General features: G+C 43.6%; 1 protein-coding gene across 1 annotated transcript in view; it reads left to right on the top strand.

Annotated features, from left to right (window-relative positions):
- The first annotated feature begins 1,422 nt into the window (after positions 1-1,422).
- Positions 1,423-22,882, top strand: part of LOC112216544 (D(3) dopamine receptor-like) — a 53,765-nt gene continuing 32,305 nt past the window's right edge. The window contains exons 1-3 of the mRNA XM_024376524.2: positions 1,423-1,615; positions 11,773-12,111; positions 17,481-17,593. Coding sequence (XP_024232292.2) covers positions 11,815-12,111; positions 17,481-17,593 — 410 coding nt within the window. The 5' untranslated portion in view covers positions 1,423-1,615; positions 11,773-11,814. The remainder of the gene's footprint in view (positions 1,616-11,772; positions 12,112-17,480; positions 17,594-22,882) is intronic.

Below are 22,882 nucleotides of genomic sequence, written 5' to 3'. Positions count from 1 at the left end.
GTGATGAAGGAGAGTCGGACCAAACTGCAATTGCGATCCATATTTATTAAACAAAACGTAAACACGACTAAACACTAAACACGACTAAACACTAAACACGACAAAACAATAAACGTAATGAAAACCGAAAACAGCCTATCTAGTGCAAACTAACAGAGAGTACAAGTAAGACACTAAGGACAATCACCCACGACAAACTCAAAGAATATGGCTGCCTAAATATGGTTCCCAATCAGAGACAACGATAAGCACCTGCCTCTGATTGAGAACCACTCCAGGCTAGACAACCCACTAAGCTACAATCCCAATACCACCACCAAAACCCCAAGACAAACACACCACAATTACAAAAACCCCATGCCACACCCTGGCCTGACCAAATACATAAAGATAAACACAAAATACTTTGACCAGGGCGTGACAGGTACAAACTTTGTTTGAGAAATGATGACTTCATTAACTTATTTTTTGCGACCTGGCACCTAAAAAAATGGCACTAAAGGAAGTATTCACTCCATCCCTGTGTGTAAGACAGGTATGGATGCACCTTAACAGAGACGCACAGGCGCAAATTGTTTTCCTCTGATAAATCATGGTCAAATGGGCAATAATCCTCAAGAACACATAGACAATTATACCACTGTAAATTAACTCACCGACTTGTAATTTTTCGTAAGGAATGACGAGTTGAAGTTATTACTTAGTCAGCTTCATCCTAATATGAAACGGATTTCCTCTCTGCGCAGTTACTACTCACAGCCTGTGAAGATTTATTTGGGTGTTTTAAATTAATCTGCACGCTGGAGGGCGATTTTTTTTTAAATATAAAAATACCATAACAACTTATAGCTCACGCACAACCAACTTCTCACCTTGTCGACTACACGTTGTTATTGACGGAGTCTGTCTCAGAAGGGTGTATTTTAAGACCTGCTCGTTAATGCGCAGCACCACCGGTGTCGCGCGGTGCAATAAATATCCTCCGACCTCGTCACTAGATTTTACTGTCCTCAATTGCTCTTCCCCTAAAAAATAACAGAGTCTCGGTAATTGAAAATTCGGACCTGCATCCTGATATAGGCTAGGCTATGTCATACATTTTCCATCTAATAACACACGGGCATTTGACCGATAATTATGAATGTAGGCCACTTTGGTTTATGCCCATAGGCCTTTGTAAATGTATAACTTTTCTCTTCACTCCCACTAGCCAAACAAAATGTATATCAATTGTAAATCTGCTTGAACATATAGGCCTTGTATGACAAGGTAGATGCACCACCACCACGCATAGTGTAATCGTTACACTTGACGCTCATTTTCATCGAGACTAGATGGCTCTATCACGTTCCGAGATGCTTCAGCGCAACTCAAGTCAAGTGAACCAGTGGTTTTGCTAGAATAACTCAAGGAAGGGAAAAACGGAGTATGTGAGTATCTCTAGTCTTGTGCATTAATGAGTTTCGCGGCTCTGACTCAGAGCGCGTGGACAATGGGCGCCCCACAGCTCTGGGTGCAGTTAGAGCGGATAAAAACAGTCCGGACAACTTTTACCTTCCAACGGACGGATTCCACGATGGCACCTCATGCATCCTGCGCTGAAACAGCCTAACAGGTAGGACTGTCTGTTTGTGGCGCACACATAAGAAACATGACAGGTTTAAATACAAGTTGGAACTGTTATTGTCGCCTGCCGAGTTTTATTCTGATGCATGTAACCGTTTTACATCCAGCATTTATTTAGGTGTTTATTTATTCTAGCCCAGCCTGCTTGATGTATGACTTTCATGATTTGTTTCACTTTATGCCGACTATTACCTATGTTTTATTAAGTATGGTCCATTTGACCATATCCTTTGGCCATGCATGTTGGCTCGTCACATGTGGTTTAGGTGTCAGGGACTGACCCCAATCTCAAGAGAGACATATCGAAGGTGTAGGTAGGCAACCTTTCGCGCGGAATTTTATGGGTTCGACTTTAATTTATCCTATGAGGAGTGCATAAGAGGCTTCCACATGCAAATGAGGATCTCCTAACAGCAGGGAGGATTTATCAGAACTGCATGTGTAAGATAGCATCTCCAAATTGATTTGGACAGCCAAAGCGATTAGAAATGATAACTGCACATTTCAGTGATAATTGTGATAGGCTATCTGGATAAATAGTAGCACTGTTGTTTTTAATTACCTGCTTACATATGGAATGCCTATTAGCAATGCAATCATGGATGAATACATTTGTTGTCAGTCCAGTTATTTTTCTCATGTGAAAATATTTATGTAAATGTGTGTTTTGGTAGTTTGTTTTGGCGGTGTGTGGGGGTTGTCTGAGGGAGCTGTTTTTTAAATTTCATGTTCAAGTACATTGGCATCTTCAGCACAACCTGAGCCATCAACAGGACAAACAAGCACTGCCTGTTCCAAAGCACGTACATGTGTGTGTGTGTGTGTGTGTGTGTGTGTGTGTGTGTGTGTGTGTGTGTGTGTGTGTGTGTGTGTGTGTGTGTTGTGTGTGTGTGTGAGTGAGAGAAAGAGACACAGTCACACTCTGCCAAAACATTTGTGTCTTTTTTCCCTGTCTTCAACGCATGCAGACCCACGCTGCATTGTCGTTCCCGGGTCCAGTGATAGAGGTGTTTATTATCTGAGGGCAGCAAGTGTGCAGCACCAGTCACCACGATCACTCTTAATTCATCATGTCTCCATGCAGATGGAAGATATCTCTCCCTGTAGACTCTGTTTGGGTCTGTTCTATCACTGCATAGGCTCAATAACTAGACATGATCAAGGACTAGACTGAGTCAAGGACTAGATCGGGTCAAGGACTAGACAGGGGGACTAGACAGGATCCAGGACCAGGCATGATCAATGACTAGACAGGATCAATGACTATACAGGATCCAGTAATAGACAGGGTCAAGGACTTGACAGGGTCAAGGACTAGACAGGAGGACTTGACAGGATCAAGGACTAGACAGGATCAAGGAATAAACAGGGATAGAGAGAAGATAGAGCATGAGAGAATCAAGAATATACAGTGCCTTCGGAAAATATTCACACGCCTTTACTTTTTCCACATTTTGTTGTGTTATTAAAATTGATTCAATGAGATTGTTTGTCACTGATCTACACACAACACCCCATAATGTAAAAGTGGTATTTTGTTTGTAGAATCTTTTTGAAATGAATAGAAAAATAAAAACAGAAAGTTCTTGAGTCAATAAGTATTCAGCCTCTTTGTTACGGCAAGCCTAAATAAGTTCAGGTGTAAAAATTTGCTGAACAAATCACATAATGAATTGCATGGACTCATTCCGTGTTCAATAACAGTGGTTAACATTCTTTTTTAATAACTACCCCATCTCTGTACCACACACATACGGTTATCTGTAAGGTCCCTCAATTGAGTACTGAATTTCAAACACAGTTTCAACCACAAACACCAGGGAGTTTTTTCAATACCTTGCAAAGAAGGGCACCGATTGGTAGATGTGCAAAAAAATAAGCAACAGACGCTGAGTATCTCTTGGAGCATGGTGAAGTTATTAATTAGGCTTTGAATGGTGTATCAATACACTCAGTTACTACAAAGTTACAGGCGACCTTCCTAACTAGTAGCCGGAGAGGAAGGAAACCCCTCAAGGATTTCATCATGAGGCTAATTGTCACGTTCTGACCTTAGTTCCTTTTTTATGTCTCTATTTTTGGTTTGGTCAGGGCGTGAGTTGGGGTAGGCATTCTATGTTTTTGTTCTATGTTTTGTATTTCTGTGTTTGGCCTGGTATGGTTCCCAATCAGAGGCAGCTGTCTATCATTGTCTCTGATTGAGAACCATACTTAGGTAGCCTGTTCCCACCTGTGTTGGTGGGTAGTTGTTTTCTGTTTTGTGTGTCTTCACCTTACAGAACTGTTTCGTTTCGGTCACTCTCTCTCTTTGTTGTTTTTTGGTTATTGCAGTGTTCCGTTTATTTTTTTAAATTAACATTGATACTTACCACGCTGCGTTTTGGTCTGATCCTTCCTATTCCTCATCCGAGGAGGACAACGATCGTTACACCAATGGGGATTTTAAAACAGTTACAGAGTTTAACGGTCGTCATATGACAAAAATGAGGATGTATCAACAGCATTGTAGTTGCTCCACAATACTGACCTAAATTACATGTTGAAAAGAAGGAAGCCTGTGTAGAATAAAAATATTAAAAAACTTGCATCCTGTTTGCAACAAGGGACTTAAGAAATACTGCAAATAATGTGGTAAAGAAATGTACTTTTGGTCCTGAATACATAGCTTTATGTTTGAGGCAAATCCAACACAACACATCACTTCGTAACTCTGTTCATATTTCCAAGCATGGTGGTGGCTGCATTATGTTATGGATATGCTTGTCATCGGCAAGGACTAAGCTCAGGCAAAATCCTAGAGGAAAACCTGGTTCATTTTCTTTCCAACAGACACTAGGAGACAAATTGTCACGTCCTGACCATAGAAAGCCTGTATTTTCTATGGTAGAGTAGTTCAGGGCGTGACTAGGGGTGTTTGGTCTAGTTTATTATTTCTGTGTGGGGTTCTAAGTTTATTTTTCTATGTTGGTGTTTGTGTATGATTCCCAATTATAGGCAGCTGGTAATCGTTGTCTCTAATTGGGGATCATACTTAAGTTGCATTTTTTCCACCTGTGGGTTATGGGATATTGTTTATGTTAAGTTGCCTATTCGCACTACATTGTCATCACGGTTAGTTTATTCTTTATTTTGTTTTGTATTAGCTTAAGTTTCACTTTCTTTACATGTGGAACTCTATGCACGCTGTGCCTTGGTCCGATCACCACTTATTATAACGATTGTGACAGAATATCCCATCTACAAAGGACCAAGCAGCGTGCCCGGGAGGTAATGGCATCCTGGTTTTTGGAGGAGATTAGGGAGAGAACATCCTGGACTTGGGATGACATAATGGCAGGAGAGAAGAGCCTGCCGTGGAAGCAGGCGGAAGCAGCGAAGGAGGGACAGTGACGAAGTCGGGGAAGAAGGCCACAGAAACCCCAAGATTTTTTGGGGGGAGCACATGGAGCAGTCGGCGGAGCCGAGGTGTGAACAAGAGCCAGTCTGGGAGAAGGAGAATTTGGAGGAGAGAGAAATGGGATAGTTGTTGAGTTGGTGGAGGATGCACGGATTTGGACTAAAGGAACGTGTTGTCAGTTTGGTGCCACCTGAGTCAGCTCCCCGTACTTGTCCTGAGAAGTGTGTTAAAGTTCCAGAACAATTGATGCCGGCTATACGCACCAGGTCTCCAGTGCACCTTCACAACCCAGTATATCCTGTGCCAGCTCCTCGCACTTGCTGTGCGAAGTGTGTTAAAGTTCGGGAACAATTGATGCCGGCTATACGCACCAGGTCTTCAGTGCACCTTCACAGCCCAGTACGTCCTGTGCCAGTTCCTCGCACTTGCCGTGCGAAGTGTGTTAAAGTTCGGGAACAATTGATGCCGGCTATACGCACCAGGTCTTCAGTGCACCTTCACAGCCCAGTACGTCCTGTGCCTGCTCCTTGCACTCTCCCTCAAGTGCGCTTTCCCAGTCAGGTGCGTCCTGTTCCTGCTCCTCGCATTCGCCCTGAGGTGTGTCTCCCAGTCCAGTACGTTCTGTGCCTCCTCCCCGCACTCGCCCTGAAGTGCGTGTCACTAATCCGGTGCCACCTGTACTAGCCCCACGTATCAGGCCTCCAGTGCGCCTCCTCAGTCCTGTGCCTGCTCCTCGCGCTCGCCCTGAGGTGCGTGTCACCAGCCCGGTACCACCAGTGCCGGCCCCACGCACCAGGCTGCCTGCGACGAGCCCCAGTCCAGAGCTTCCGGCGACAGTGCCCAGTCCAGAGCTTCCGGCAACAGTTCCCAGTCCAGAGCTTCCGGCGACAGTGCCCAGTCCAGGGCTTCCGGCGACAGTTCCCAGTCCAGAGCTTCCGGGGACAGTTCCCAGTCCGGAACCTCCAATGACGTTCCACAGTCCAGAACCTCCAACGACGGTCCACAGTCCGGAACCTCCAACGACGGTCCACGGTCGAGAACCTCCTGAGACGGTCCACGGTCCGGAACCTCCTGAGACGGTCCACGGTTCGGATCCTCCTGCGACGGTCAACGGTTCGAAACCTCCAGCTCCATGGCCGGAGACTTCCCCTGCGCTGATGCCCAGTCTAAGCATGGCGTCCAGTCCAGCTCCAAGGCCAGAGTCTTCTTCTGCGTTGGTGCCCAGTCTAGGCACAGCGTCCAGTCCCGCTCCATGGCAGGAGCTTTCCCCTGCGCCTAGGTCCAATCCAGGCACAGTGTCCAGCCTGGGTCCATGGCTGGAGCTTTCCCCTGCGCCTAGGTCCAGACCAGGCACAGTGTCCAGCCTGGGTCCATGGCTGGATCCGCAGGATGAGCGGGTACTTCGCCCCGCACCAGAGCCGCCACCAACACTAGACACCCCCCCAGCCCTCCCTTTTTGTTTCAGGTTTTGCGGTCGGAGTCCGCACCTTTTTTTGGGGGGGTACTGTCACATCCTGACCATAGGAAGCCTGTATTTTCTATGGTAGAGTAGGTCATGGCATGACTAGGGGTGTTTAGTCTAGTTTATTATTTCTATGTGGGGTTCTAGGTTTATTTTTCAATGTGTTTGTGTATGATTCCCAATTAGATGCAGCTGGTAATCGTTGTCTCTAATTGGGGATCATACTTAAGTTGCATTTTTTCCACCTGTGGGTTATGGGATATTGTTTATGTTTAGTTGCCTGTTCGCACTACATTGTCATCACAGTTAGTTTATTCTTTATTTTGTTTTGTATTAGCTTAAGTTTCACTTTCTTTACATGTGGAACTCTATGCACGCTGTGCCTTGGTCCGATCATCATTATTACGAGCAACGTGACACAAATTCACCTTTCAGCAGGACAATAAACTAAAATACAGGGCCAAATGTACACTGGAGTTGCTTACCAAGACGACATGGAATGTTCCTGAGTGGCCTAGTTACAGTTTTGACTTAAATCAGATTGAAAATCTATGGCAAGACTTGAAAATGATTGTCTAGCAATGATCAACAATAAACTTGACGGAGTTTGAAGAAAGAAAACTATTATAATTAGCAAATGTTGTATAATCAAGGTGTGCAAAGCTCTTAGAGACTTACCCCAAAAGGGTCACAGTTGTAATCGCCACCAAAGGTGCTTCTGCAATAAATTTTGTCTCAGGGGTGTGAATACTTACAGTACTCATCTACTCATTCTAGGGTTTTTCTTTATTTTTACTATTTTCTACATTGTAGAATAATAGTGAAGACATCAAAAGTATGAAATAACACATATGGAATCATGCAGTAAGCAAAAAAGTGTTAAACAAATCAAGATATATTTGAGATTCTTCAAAATAGCCACCCTTTGCCAACTTTGCATAATCTTGGCATTCTCTCAACCAGCTTCATGAGGTAGTCACCTGAAATGCATTTCAATGAACAGGTGTGCCATGTTAAAATGTTCATTTGTGGAATTTATTTTCTTCTTAATGCTTTTGAGCTAATCAGTTGTGTTGTGACAAGGTAGGGCTGAAGCTGAACAGAAGCTGGCCCTATTTGGTAAAAGACCAAGTCCATATTATGGTAAGAACAGCTCAAATAAGCAAAGAGAAACAACAGTCCATCATTACTTTAAGACATGAAGGTCAGTCAATTCGGAAAATTTCAAGAACTTTGAAAGTTTCTTCAAGTGCAGTCACAAAAACCATCAAGCGCTATGATGGAACTGGTCCTCATGAGGACCGCCACAGGAAAGGAAGACCCAGAGTTACCTCTGATGCAAAGGATAAGTTCATTGGAGTTACCAGCCTCAGAAATTGCAGCCCAAATAAATGCTTCACAGCGTTCAAGTAACAGACACATCTCAACATCAACTGTTCAGAGGAGACTATGTGAATCAGGCCTAAATGGTTGAATTGCTGCAAAGAAACCACAACTAAAGGACACCAATAATAAGAAGAGACTTGCTTGGGCCAAGAAATACAAGGAATAGACAATAGACCGGTGGAAAACTGTCCTTTGGTCTGATGAGTCCAAATTTCAGACTTTTGGTTCCAACCTCCATGTCTTTGTGAGACGCAGAGTAGGTGAACGTATGATCTCCGATGTGATGTTCCCACCGTGAAGCATGGAGGAGGAGGTGCGATGGTGTGGGGGTGCTTTGGTGGTGACACTTTTGGTGATTTATTTAGAATTCAAAGCACACTTAACCAGCATGGCTATCACAGCATTCTGCAGAGATATACCATCCTATCTGGTTTGTGCTTAGTGGGACTATCATTTGTTTTTCAACAGGACAATGACCCAACACACCTCCAGGCTGTGTAAGGGCAATTTGACCAAGAAGGAGAGTGATGCAATGCTGCATCAGATGACCTGGCTTCCACAATAACCCAACCTCAACCCAATTGAGATGGTTTGGGATGAGTTGGACCGCAGAGTGAAGGAAAAGCAGCCAACAAGTGCTCAGCATATGTGGGAACACGTTCAAGACTGTTGGAAAAGCATTCCAGGTGAAGCTGGTTGAGAGAATGCCAAGAGTGTGCGAAGCTGTCATCAAGGCTGTAAGGTTCTGTATTTATTTTCTTAGTCAACCTTGAGTTCTGTTTCGTTGTGTTCTTGGACGTAGCCCTGTTTCTTTGTGTTCTTGAACGTAGCCCTGTCTTTCATTTTTGTTCATTGATTTCACCTGTGTTAGTTACTCACCTGGTCTCATCAGCTCCTTATTTAGTTCAGTTCATTCTGTTTGTGCCTTGGTGATGTATTGTTTGTTTTGACTCTACTAAACTTTTTCCTAGCCCGTTTGTGAGAAGCAGTTATAGCCTTCAGTCCTAGCTTTGATTCACCTGCCTGTTTGCCTACCTGTGTATGACCATTGCCTGTCTGTGACCACGATTCCTGCCTTCTGCGAAATAAGCAGCTGCCGCGCCCAGCGAGTGAATCTACACCTTTTCCTCCCTGAGTATTCACTACAAAGGCAAAGGGTGGCTACTTTGAAGAATTTAAAATATAAAATGTACTTTGATTTATTGAACACTTTTTTAGTTGCTAGATGATTCCATTTGTGTTGTAGTTGTCATAGTTTTGATGTCTTCACTATTATTCTACAATGTAGAAAATATATTTTTTTAAATTAAAAAACTTGAATGAGTAGGTATGTCCAATGAAATATTTCTGTATTTAATTTTCAATACCTTTGCACAAAAACATGTTTTCACTTTGTCATTATGGGGTATCTATCGTGTGTAGATGGGTGAGTAAAAAAACAACAAATTGAATCAATTTTGAATTCAGGCTGTAACACAACAAAATGTGGAGTTAAGGGGTGTGAATACTTTCTGAAGGTACTGTGTATGTGTAGCATCAGGAAGTAGAACATAGATATAGAGGGATAGAGAGTAAATGTTGAGGGAATACAGAGGGATTGAGAATAGAGCTGAGTCCATCATTACAGCTATAGAGAGGAGGAGACACAGGAGGGAGTCTGGAACAACCAGGTTAGTATTGTGGGGAGTAGTGGGAGCTCTGTGGGACAGTGAAACATGAGGAGAAGAGGGAATGTGAAAGGAGGCGAGGGAAGGAGGGGAGACAAGAGAAGGTGAGAGGAGTGGCCCTTGTACACTCCCCCTGCTGATCTGAAAGGTCTGGATAGGTTAAATTAATGTAGCTGGAAGGTATTTGTAGGTTAGTATAATCTACCTACCACAGGGCCAGGTACAAGTGTCAACCATTGCATAACAAAGGTATGTTATGCATGGAGCGGGGATTTGGACTGCACAGGTATAGGCATTACCATGTTGCTGATACCTGGAGTCCAGCCATGAATAGGAGAAGGGAAGGGGGAATTGATGGAGAGAAGTGGGTGAAGGGATGAAGATAGGGAGGGATGATGACAAGGACCATAGCCAGAGAGAGCTAGAGAGAGTAAGAGAGAGAGTGAGTGAGAGAGATAGGACCCAGACCACTCAAAACAGCAGCTTGGGAGTTATTAGCACTCTCTGATGGAGAGGGTTTACCGTAACAGGCCAAAGGCAATAATCAATGACATGACTGCATTAGATTAACATGTTTCAATTTAGCGTTGTAGCCATTTAATACAAGCAATAATCCACAGCTATTTACTGTGAGGGAATGACTAGGAAATCCTCATATTAAAGAGGGAATACTGTTGCAGTAAGATTAAATTGATGATTGTGCCAACAGTTTGGGTCTGCTGTAGTTCTCTCTGTTACAGTGCTCTTTGCAGCAGTGTTCTCTGTTGCCGTGCGCCCTATGGGCTCCCAAGTGGTGCAGCGCTCTGAGGCACTGCATCTCAGTGCAAGAGGCGTCACTGCAGTCCCTGGTTTGAATCCAGGCTGCATCACATCCGGCTGTGATTGGGCGTCCCATAGGGCGGCACACAATTGGCCCAGTGCCGTCTGGGTTAGGCCAGGGTAGGCCATCATTGTAAATAAGAATTAGTTCTTAACTGACTTTCCTAGTTAAATCAAATGTTTTATTAAATTCAGTGCTCTGTGTTTCAGTGCTCTTTGCTGCAGTGCTCATTGCTGCAGTGTACTCTGTTGCAGTGCTCTCTGCTGCAGTGCTCTCTGCTGCTGTGCTCTCTGTTGCAGTGCTCTCTGCTGCAGTGCTCTTTGTTGCAGTGCTCTCTGCTGCAGTGCTCTCTGCTACAGTGCTCTCTGTTGCAGTGCTCTCTGTTGCAGTGCTCTCTGTTGCAGTGCTCTCTGCTGCAGTGCTCTCTGCTACAGTGCTCTCTGTTGCAGTGCTCTCTGTTGCAGTGCTCTCTGCTGCAGTGCTCTCTGCTACAGTGCTCTCTGTTGCAGTGCTCTCTGTTGCAGTGCTCTCTGTTGCAGTGCTCCAGCAGAAAACATTAACCTCTAGCAGCCTTCCTCAGATTCACATCTATGACATTAAGCTGTAAAACCTCTCATGTCGATGTGATTATTTTGAATTGGTCAAGAGGGAGGATGTGAGGGATGATCGTTGGTCATGATTCCATTCAGGGTCGGGCAAGAGGCACAGGGTGCTATTGCAAACTCACCTCACAACGTTGCACCTAAGGCCTGAACCAGGGTCAGATTTCCCTATAACCGAGAAAATATACATGCTTTAAGAGAGTTAAGTGAAAATAGTGCACAGTGACAGCTGTTTGGGTTCCATGACAATCAACAATGTCATAGTGAGAAGCAGACACAAGCCTGGCCTATAGAGAGTATTGAATCATAATTACCTCAGTAGCTAACCTACTGCTTTGGCCAAGTGCCAATTATTCAATGCAAAGTAGATAATCAGATTCTAATAACATGTCCTCGACTTTATTTGTCCACTTATTAGTATTAAGGCTAAAACATGCCATCATTAGATACATCCCACATACATCCAGTACGTCACACTGCAGACACAGATGCTGGTCCTGTCTGTCTTGTACATAGAGGTCACATTAGTGATGATATGCAGAGAGCAGACAGCTCTGAACCATACAGTATGGTCATGTCTGGAAGAGGGAGCCTGATGTATAGTGTCTCACTGGAACCCAGAGGATAGGAAGGGTGCAATATTGTATATTGGTCATGGTCATGGGGATGTATCAGATTAGATGTGCATGTGACTCAGGGTTTCCCTATGAGGATTACATCTTATATCACATGTACAGTATGGAAGGTTTTTTGTCTTAGTAGTTGTCATGTGATAGATATCAGCTCAAGTTATGTCCCTCTCTCCCATGCAGGTCTCTCACCCAGCCCTTCTCTCATGTCACCGGGACGTCACCATGGCGATGTTTAGCGGCTCTGAACGCTTCTTCTGGAATGACTCGGAACAGGTTCCGGAAGACCTCCGCCTCCATGGGAATTCCTCTGGTGGTTGGGAGGAGGATACGGAGCGTAACTACTACGCCATGCTGTACTCCCTGCTCATCCTGGCCATCGTGTTTGGCAACGTGCTGGTGTGTCTGGCTGTGGTGCGGGAGAGGTCCCTACAGACCACCACCAACTACCTAGTGGTGAGCCTGGCTGTAGCTGACCTGCTGGTGGCCTCGCTTGTCATGCCCTGGGCCGTATACCTGGAGGTGAGGGTCCACTGGGTGGGGGTGACAGGGATAAGTTGGGGAGGGAGGGTATTTGGAGGTGAGGGTCGACCTGTGTGGGTGGACCAGGGATAGGTTGGGGAGGGAGGGTATTAGAAGATAAAGCAGGTTCGGAGCAGGGATGGTGGTGGTCTTGCCAACTCCTATTGTAATTGGCGTGACAATGTCCATAGGACCATAGGAGTTGGCCAGCATAACAATATCTGTTTGTTGGGAATGTCCGTTGGGAATGTCCGTTGGGAATGTCTGTTGGGAATGTTTAGGGCTGGGATGTTTAGGGCTGGGATGTTTAGGGCTGGGATGTTTAGGACTGGGATGTTTAGGACTGGGATGTTTAGGGCTGGGATGTTTAGGGCTGGGATGTTTAGGGCTGGGATGTTTAGGGATGGGATGTTTAGGGCTGGGATGTTTAGGGCCGGGATGTTTAGGGCCGGGATGTTTAGGGCTGGGATGTTTAGGGCCGGGATGTTTAGGGCCAGGATGTTTAGGGCCGGGATGTATGGGATGTTTAGGGCTGGGATGTTTAGGCTGGGATGTTTAGGGATGTTTTTCTTGGTCAGGTCCCAAGGTTAGAAACACTCCCCAGACCTACTCATCTTATATAAACTACTGAAAGAGAGACAGTTTGTGACACAGGATGGCTTTGGGATTGAGAGGAAGGGGATGGAGGAAGGATAGGACAGGGAGATGGGGGAAGGATAGGACAGGGAGATGGAGGAAGGATAGGACAGGGAGATGGAGGAAGGATAGGGCATGGAGATGGAGGAAGGATAGGAAAGGGAGATGGTGGAAGGATAGGACAGGGAGATGGAGAAAGGATAGGACAGAGAGATGGAGGAAGGATAGGACAGGGAGATGGAGGAAGGATAGGGCAGGGAGATGGAGGAAGGATAGGGCAGGGAGATGGAGGAAGGATAGGGCAGGGAGATGGAGGAAGGATAGGACAGGGAGATGGAGGAAGGATAGGACAGAGAGATGGAGGAAGGATAGGACAGGGAGATGGAGGAAGGATAGGACAGGGAGATGGAGGAAGGATAGGACAGGGAGATGGAGGAAGGATAGGACAGGGAGATGGAGGAAGGATAGGATCAGGGAGATGGTGGAAGGATAGGATAGGGAGATGGAGGAAGGATAGGACAGGGAGATGGAGGAAGGATAGGACAGGGAGATGGAGGAAGGATAGGACAGGGAGATGGAGGAAGGATAGGACAGGGAGATGGAGGAAGGATAGGATCAGGGAGATGGTGGAAGGATAGGATCAGGGAGATGGTGGAAGGATAGAAAGGGAGATGGAGGAAGGATAGGAAAGGGAGATGGAGGAAGGATAGGACAGGGAGATGGAGGAAGGATAGGACAGGCAGATGGAGGAAGGATAGGACAGGGAGCTGGAGGAAGGATAGGACAGGGAGATGGAGGAAGGATAGGACAGGGAGATGGAGGAAGGATAGGACAGGGAGATGGTCATGTTATTACTTTGAGTTTCTCCCTTATAGGGTGTGAGGGGTGTGGTGATACATTCAGTGACTGTGAGTGGCTGGAAGATATTGATGCCTATTGCTTCTAAGAATGTTTTATCTTCTATATGCTCCACATAATTGTCCCCTGTTAGGAGTGTTACTGAAATGAATTTAGAGATGTATAGTCAGTGGGGGTTGTTTCGTCCATTAGATATAATTCTTGGCTTGGGGGACTGGAGGAAGATAAAGTGTTGATGTGTTCATTTTGAATTGGTCAAGAGGGAGGACGTGAGGGATAATCGTTGGTCATGATTCAATTCAGGGTCGGGCGAGAGGCACAGGGTGCTATTGCAAACTCACCTCACAACGTTGCACCTAAGGCCTGAACCAGGGTCAGATTTCTCTATAACCTCAACCATGTGAAGTTGAGAAAATATACATTATTTAAGAGAGTTAAGTGAAAATAGTGCACTGTAACAGCTGTTTGGGTTCCATGACAATCAACAGTGTCATAGTGAGAAGCAGACACAAGCCTGGCCTATAGAGAGTCTTGAATCATAATTACCTCAGTAGTTAACTTACTGCTTGATGACGAGTTTCTCACACTACTGGCCTATCTGGGTGATGCTTTTTCTCTCGCCTGAATGATCTGAATCTAGGATTACAGGGACTCTCCGCAACTATATTCAATGTGCGGGACAAAATTGAGGCTATGATTAAGAAGTTGGAGCTCTTCTCTGTCTGCATCAACAAGGACAACACACAGGTCTTTCCATCAAGTTTACGGACAATGTCAAATGTGATATAGCAAAGCACCTGAGTGAGTTGGGTGTGCAATTACGCAGGTACTTTCCCGAAACGGATGACACAAACAACTGGATTCGTTATCCCTTTCATGCCCTGCCTCCATTCCACTTACCAATAACTGAACAAGAGAGACTCATCGAAATTGCAATAAGCGGTTCTGTGAAAATGTAATTTAATCAGAAGCCACTGCCAGATTTCTGGATTGGGCTGTGCTCAGAGTATCCTGCCTTGGAAAATCGCACTGTTAAGACACTGATGTCCTTTGCAGCCACGTACGTATGTGAGAGTGGATTCTCTGCCCTCACTAGCATGAAAACTAAATACAGGCACAGACTGTGTGTGGAAAATGATTTAAGACTGAGACTCTCTCCAATACAACCCACCCTTCTCATTAACCTGTGGTGAGTTATTCACAATTTTTGACAGCAGGAAGAATTAAGTCCACCACAATAGTATGGTGCTTGCCTGTCCTAGCCACTTGGTAGCTCACCATATAAGACGCTTCTAGCCTCTTCTTATTAATGGTATCTGTTGCTTTTATACATGTCTTACTACTCGTAATTCATCTTAATTCTCACTCAAAAAACTCCCGGGGCTTATTTTTCAAATTGGAATGTTTTGTTTCTAAATGTCTGAGCAAGAGTGAAGGTTTCATCGAGTTGTGAGATACTACTTTTGGACATATAACACATTGTGGCTGAGGAAAGACACTACTCCCAATATAAGTGAACTCCAAACAAATGTAGTTCTCATCATATTTGTGCCTCTTCGATGGTCCAACGTCCCTGTTTATTGTTCGGTGCTTTCCCGGGTAGCCGAAGGGCTGCAACTGATTCACAACTGTCAGTGTCCATGCTAGCTGGGCTAACCACAAATGTAAAATTACTGATGCTAGCATTGGATGTGCTCGTGGAAGCAGACCAACTTGTGTCGTCGACAGGTGCAGGTGTAGAACTGCTGGTAGTAGCAGTACTATCTGTAGAGCTGGTATGTGTTTCTATCGACACGGGCCTTACTTTTTAAAATATTTATCATAAACGGAATGAGCAGCAGCTACGTTTGGTTACATAAGGACCGTTAGTGGAATTCCCACGAGAGAGTAACGGTTAATGTGATTGGATATTCATTATTTGACTTGGCTACCTGTTTTGGATTTGAACTTGCAACCTTTCGTTTACTAGTCCAATGCTCTAACCACTAGGCTACACTGCCGCCCCATAATAGTGAAGACATCTAAACTATGAAACCAAAAAAGTATTAAACACATCTTCAAATAGCCACCCTTTGCCTTGATGACAGGTTTGCACACTCTTGGCATTCTCTCATCAAGCATCACCTGGAATGCTTTTCCAACAGTCTTGAAGGAGTTCCCACATATGTTGAGCATTTGTTGGCTGCTTTTCCTTCACTCTGCAGTCTGACTCACCCCAAACCATCTCAATGTGGTTGAGGTCGGGGGATTGTGCAGACAAGGTCTTCTGATGCAGCATTCCATCACTCTCCCTCTTGGTAAAATAGCCCTTACGCAGCCTGGAGGTGTGTTGGGTCATTGTCCTGTTGAAAAACAAATGATAGTCCCACTAAGGACAAACCAGATGGGATGGTGTATTGATGCAGAATGCTGTGGTACCCATACTGGTTACCACACCTCCTTCTCCATGCTTCACGGTGGGAAATACACATGCAGATTTCATCCGTTCACCCACAACGTGTCTCACGAAGACACAGCGGTTGGAACCAAAAATCTCAAATTTGGACTCCAGACCAAAGGATACATTTCCACTGGTTTAATGTGGTTTAATGCTCGTGTTGCTTGTCCCAAGCAAGTCTCTTCTTCTTATTGGTGTCCTTTAGTTGTGTTTTCTTTGCAACAATTCGACCATGAAGGACGGATTCACACAGTTTCCTCTGAACAGTTGATGTTGAGATGTGTCTGTTACTTGAACTCTGTGAAGCATTTATTTGGGCTGCAATTTCTGAGGCTGGTAACTCTAATGAATTTATCCTCTGCAGCAGAGGTAACTCTGGGTCTTCCATTCCTGTGGCCGTCCTCATGAGAGCCAGTTTCATCATATCGCTTGATGGTTTTTGCATTCATGTCTTAAAGTAATGATGGACTGTCATTTTTCTTTGCTTATTTGAGCTGTTCTTGCCATAATATGGACTTGGTCTTTATCAAATAGGGCAGTCTTCTGTATACCCCCCCACCTTGTCATAACACAACTGATTGGCTCAAACGAATTAAGAAGTAAAGAAATTCCACAAATAAACGTTTAACAAGGCACACCTGTTAATTGAAATGCATTCCAGGTGACTACCGCATGAAGCTGGTTGAGAGAATTCCAAGCGGGTGCAAATCTGTCATCAAGGCAAAGGGTGGCTATTTGATGAATCTCAAATATAACATATATCTTGATTTGTTTAACACTTTTTTGGTTACTACATGATTCCATATGTGTTATTTCATAGTTTTGATGTCTTCACTATTATTCTACAATGTAGAAAATAGTAAAAAAAAATAAAGATAAACCCTTGAATGAGTAGGTGTTCTAAAACTTCTGACCGGTAGTGTATTTTTTATTAAAAAAAAAAAACTTGAATCACATTTTTATTTGGCGTACCCCCGACAGAATTGCGCGTACCCCTGGGGGTTCGCGTACCCCCGTTCGGGAATACCTGAATTAGAGGATAGGAAGGATGCATGTGGATGGGGGGGGGATATGTCAGGCGCTGCAGCTCAGAACACATTTATCTCTGTCAGACAGTTGTTATCACGTATTATAGCACCTAAGGGAAGGCCTGTCTGAGCAGCACTATCTATCTGGGTGAGGCAGGCTGGAACTGGGACTGTGTAATTGTACTTTCAAGGGTTTGAACGTGGGTGGCATAATTGGACAGAGAAAGAGAGAGGGAGAGAGGGAGGGAGCAAAAGAGAGAGGGCGGAAAAGAGAGAGATAGAATAATTTATTTGATGTGTGTTGTTGATTATGAAGAATGATGATTGATATGGATAATGATGATGATCATGATGATACTGATGAAGCTGTGTGAATGTGTGTGTCATGTGACCCTGCGTTACCTGTCCAGGTGGTCGGAGGGGCGTGGCTCTTCAGCAGGATGTACTGTAACATCTTTGTCACCTTGGATGTCATGATGTGTACCGCCAGCATTCTCAACCTGTGTGCTATCAGCATTGACAGGTAAGACGCTCTGCGTGCGTGTGTGTGCCTGTTTCTTTGTGTCCGTGTGTGTGAGAGTGTGCACGTGTCTGAGTTTCTTTTTGAAAGAGAAAGTGGGCATATACTATACGAGTGACTTAGTGTGTGTGCGTGCGTGCGTGCGTGTGTGTGTGCGTGCGTGCGCGTGCGTGCGCATGTGTGTGTGTGTGTGTGTGTGTGTGTGGTAGACTTTATATATAGTACTATTTGTCATTACTGCACCTCCAGTTGGCTTGATGTTCAGTTGTCAGGTGCAGAGAGCAGGTCTACTTTCTTCAAATGAGCCTTAAATATTTGTGCTGGAGGGATGTGCCTGTACCCTCTAGGTTAGCAAATTGTATAATGTTGTAAACTACTTCCTATGTTTACTGTTGATGTGCATTGGGCATGTGCATTATTTATTTGCTTAGTTTTCCAGCTCATGTATAAGTTAATATTTAATAGCTCTTTGTGGGTTGAACCCAAACGACCATTGGGCACAACGTGCTTTTAACCATCAAAGAAATAGGAACACAGGGGGCTGAACACTGTGTGTGTGTGGAGAGTGAAAGCGTATGGTTATTCTCTGTTTATGTGCATCTTTATACTGAAAATCACTCATTAGCAGGTTACCCTGACAGGTGATTCATTAAGCCCTTCACCTGGGTGTGAAGTCTGTGTGTGTGTGTGTGTGTGTGTGTGCGTGCGTATGTGTTTGCGTTTGTGTATGAGTGAGTGAGCGAGTGAGAGAGAGAGAGAGAGAGAGAGAGAGAAAGAAAGAGCGATAAAGAGAGAGACAGAGAGAAAGACAGAGAGCTGATCTGTTTAAAGGTCCAGTTTACAGCCTGTGTGTTACACTGTACGGATGCAATTACATTAGCTGTCCCAATGATGTATCACTGCTCTCCCAAGCAGACATCACATCTGTATTATTATCATCTATGTTTTCCAGAAACACCTGGGGCATATATGTTTTTGATAGAATGCTTTCACCAATATGGTCCCGCTTTAAATGACGTGCAGCTTATAAAAGCTTCATAAAGCCTTCATAAAGCCTTCATAAACACTACATAAATGTGTCACATATCATCTATAACCGTATGTCATGCTCTATAAAGGGTTTATAAATGTGGCATAACTGATTGACATAACCACCAATGTCAAATGTGACATAACCCACTATGTAAAATATGACATAAACTTGTGCTTAATAAAAGGGTGGCATAAGCACTGTTTAATAAAGTCTTTATAAAGTATATTGAATTGAGGCTTCACAAAGCATTTATAACCTTGTCATGCATCTAGGTATAGCATTGCAACACCAGGATAGTGGACCACCCATACGTATAAATGTATGCACGCATGGCTGTAAGTCGCTTTGCATGAAAGCGTCTGCTAAATGGCATATATTTGAGATTTTATATTATATTATTCTAAAACATTTCTAGGATGGCCCAACCTCTTTTCCCCCTTGGGTGCATAGACAATATTGGACCTGACCTCAACTTTACCCAAAATGCTGTGCTGTGTGATGACACATGCTCTTAAGTGAAATCATGGGCCTTTTAAAATCTGTTTTTATTTTTTGTTTAATTTTTTTTCCTTCCCAAATTCCGTTTTCTCGTTTCCCCACAGTTTGTTTCACACATTTTTCATAGAAAAACAACTAAATTGGATTTTCTGTGTTCACAGCAATCCATAAAACACACCAGGGGATAACTTTTGAGGTCTGGGAAAAATCAAATAAACTTTTGAGAGTAGTTACCCTTTCATTCATGTGGTGTTTCTGTAGAGCAACTCAAATGCCCACTTGTGCTACCACTGGACAGCGAAAAACAAGTAAGTTAACCTTTATTTATTGTAATTGAAATTAGTTTGTAGTAGTTAAGTGTTGAGTTAGATTATATAAATCAAATCAAATGTTATATTTGATACATAGATAGCTACCAAAGCTACCGCAATCGTTATTTCAAATAATTTGTGACTAAATAGCCATTTCTAGCTAATGTTAGCAGCATAAGCTAGCTAGTTAGCTATACCAATACAGCATTTAGCTCGCGAGCAGGCTCAGCTAAATACAAATCATACAAATGCATTTCTTATCAGACCTGCTACCCTTACCCAGATGGTGAGACAAATGCATTTCTTATCAGACCTGCTACCCTTACCCAGATGGTGAGACAAATGCATTTCTTAACAGACCTGCTACCCTTACCCAGATGGTGAGACAAATGCATTTCTTAACAGACCTGCTACCAAATGCATTTCTTAACAGACCAGATGGTTAGACAAATGCATTTCTTAACAGACCTGCTACCCTTACCCAGATGGTGAGACAAATGCATTTCTTATCAGACCTGCTACCCTTACTCAGATGGTTAGACAAATGCATTTCTTAACAGACCTGCTACCCTTACCCAGATGGTGAGACAAATGCATTTCTTAACAGATCTGCTACCCTTACCCAGATGGTTAGACAAATGCATTTCCTAACAAAAATGCCCTTACCCAGATGGTGAGACAAATTAATTTCTTAACAGACCTGCTACCCTTACCCAGATGGTGAGACAAATGCATTTCTTAACAGACCTGCTACCCTTACCCAGATGGTTAGACAAATGCATTTCTTAACAGGACTGCTACCCTTACCCAGATGGTTAGACAAATGCATTTCCTAACAAAAATGCCCTTACCCAGATGGTGAGACAAATGAATTTCTTAACAGACCTGCTACCCTTACCCAGATGGTGAGACAAATGCATTTCTTAACAGATCTGCTACCCTTACCCAGATGGTTAGACAAATGCATTTCCTAACAAAAATGCCCTTACCCAGATGGTGAGACAAATGAATTTCTTAACAGACCTGCTACCCTTACCCAGATGGTGAGACAAATGCATTTCTTAACAGACCTGCTACCCTTACCCAGATGGTTAGACAAATGCATTTCTTAACAGGCCTGCTACCCTTACCCAGATGGTTAGACAAATGCATTTCCTAACAAAAATGCCCTTACCCAGATGGTGAGACAAATGAATTTCTTAACAGACCTGCTACCCTTACCCAGATGGTGGGACAAATACATTTCTTAACAGATCTGCTACCCTTACCCAGATGGTGAGACAAATGCATTTCTTAACAGATCTGCTACCCTTACCCAGATGGTGAGACAAATGCATTTCTTAACAGATCTGCTACCCTTACACAGATGGTTAGACAAATGCATTTCCTAACAAAAATGCCCTTACCCAGATGGTGTGACAAATGCATTTCCTAACAGACCTTCTAACTTTCTTTGTTGTTAGGTTGGAACCAACATGCACTACCTCCAGCAGAGGCAAGAACCATTTGTCCGCCAGCTCAGGAACAAGATACACTATTCACTGCCCTGTGTAATGTTTAGTAATTACATTGCTGGACTTTTTTAAATAACGTATTTGCATTGTTTAAAAAATGTAAAAATAAGAGGAAATGTATGGTTTAAACTTGTTGTCACACCCTGACCATAGTTTGCTTTGTATGTTTCTATGTTTTGGTTGGTCAGGGTGTGATCTGGTTGGGCATTCTATGTTAATTGTCTAGTTTGTCTAGTTCTATGTTTGGCCTGATATGGTTCTCAATCAGAGGCAGGTGTTCGTCATTGTCTCTGATTGGGAACCATATTTAGGTAGCCTGTTTGGTGTTGGGTTTTGTGGGTGATTGTTCCTGTCTCTGTGTTTTGCACCAGATAGGGCTGTTTTGGGTTTTCACATTTCATTGTTTTGTAGTTTATTCATGTATAGTTTTCCTTTATTAAACAAACATGAATCATCACCACGCTGCGTTTTGGTCCGCCTCTACTTCACCACAAGAAAGCCGTTACACTTGTCTTTAATATTAATTTGTTTTAGCTGTAGCCTAGTGGTTAGAGCGTTGGACTAGTAACCGGAAGGTTGCGAGTTCAAACCCCCGAGCTGACAAGGTACAAATCTGTCGTTCTGCCCCTGAACAGGCAGTTAACCCATTGTTCCCAGGCCGTCATTGAAAGTAAGAATGTGTTCTTAACTGACTTGCCTGGTTAAATAAAGGTCAAATTAAAAAATAAAAAATTCCCTAGGTGTTAATACATTTAGCCTTTTGGTATGTGTTATGAATGAATGAAGGTCTGAATTTATAATAAGTACAGCGTCATATGATATAAGGCATTTATGAATGCGTTATAAGTTATCAGAGCGGTCTGACTTTAAAGCAAGTACATCGTCATGCAATGTAGAGTCTTTATGGATGTGTTATGAATAGGGCTGTGGCGGTCACATATTTCCATCAGCCGGTGATCGTCAAGCAAATAACTGTCAGTCTCACGGTAATTTACCATTAATTAACATAAACACATTTAGCATCTCCTGGCTTCCACACATAGACTACAAGCTAATACTGAACATCTACATTTTAAAAAGTATAATAAATCAATGTAGTATATCAATGTAGCCTACACTTTCACAATAAATCCATTATTTATTTTAGACTGGTCTAAAGAAGCATGATATGGAGAAAATGTAGTCTATTTCAGAAGAAAAGAATAGCATACTCCGAGTTATCATTATGTTAGATCCTGATCTTGCTATGCCATATGGCTGTGGGCTACACTAGTTCATTTAGCAGACAAGATGTGCTTAGAATTCCAGGGCATTATTTTATAATATGAAGAATACAATTGAGCAAAGCTGAATAAAATATAAATGATATTTTCTCCAAACAATTTGGAGTGCGAACATGCAGCTATTCTGTGTTGCGAGGTTAACAAAGAAATAGGTACTCCTATATGCTTCATTTAGAGTTGTTAATATAACTTTAGTTGTTCTACAAATGTTGGGCTATACGTTTTGATGTGTAATACATTGTTACGGACGACACTACAGTGGTAGGCTTGATTACCAACAACGACGAGACGGCCTACAGGGAGGAGGTGAGGGCCCTCGGAGTGTGGTGTCAGGAAAATAACCTCACACTCAACGTCAACAAAACTAAGGAGATGATTGTGGACTTCAGGAAACAGCAGAGGGAGCACCCCCCTATCCACATCGATGGGACAGTAGTGGAGAGGGTAGTAAGTTTTAAGTTCCTCGGCGTACACATCATAGACAAACTGAATTGGTCCACCCACACAGACAGCATCGTGAAGAAGGCGCAGCAGTGCCTCTTCAACCTCAGGAGGCTGAAGAAATTTGGCTTGTCACCAAAAGCACTCACAAAATTCTACAGATGCACAATCGAGAGCATCCTGTCGGGCTGTATCACCGCCTGGTACGACAA

This window comes from Oncorhynchus tshawytscha, linkage group LG16 (genome assembly GCF_018296145.1).
Source record: "Oncorhynchus tshawytscha isolate Ot180627B linkage group LG16, Otsh_v2.0, whole genome shotgun sequence".
In the NCBI taxonomy this organism is placed as follows: Eukaryota; Metazoa; Chordata; class Actinopteri; order Salmoniformes; family Salmonidae; genus Oncorhynchus; species Oncorhynchus tshawytscha.
Note: the sequence above shows the minus strand (reverse complement) of the source record. Positions and strands in the feature narration are given on the sequence as shown.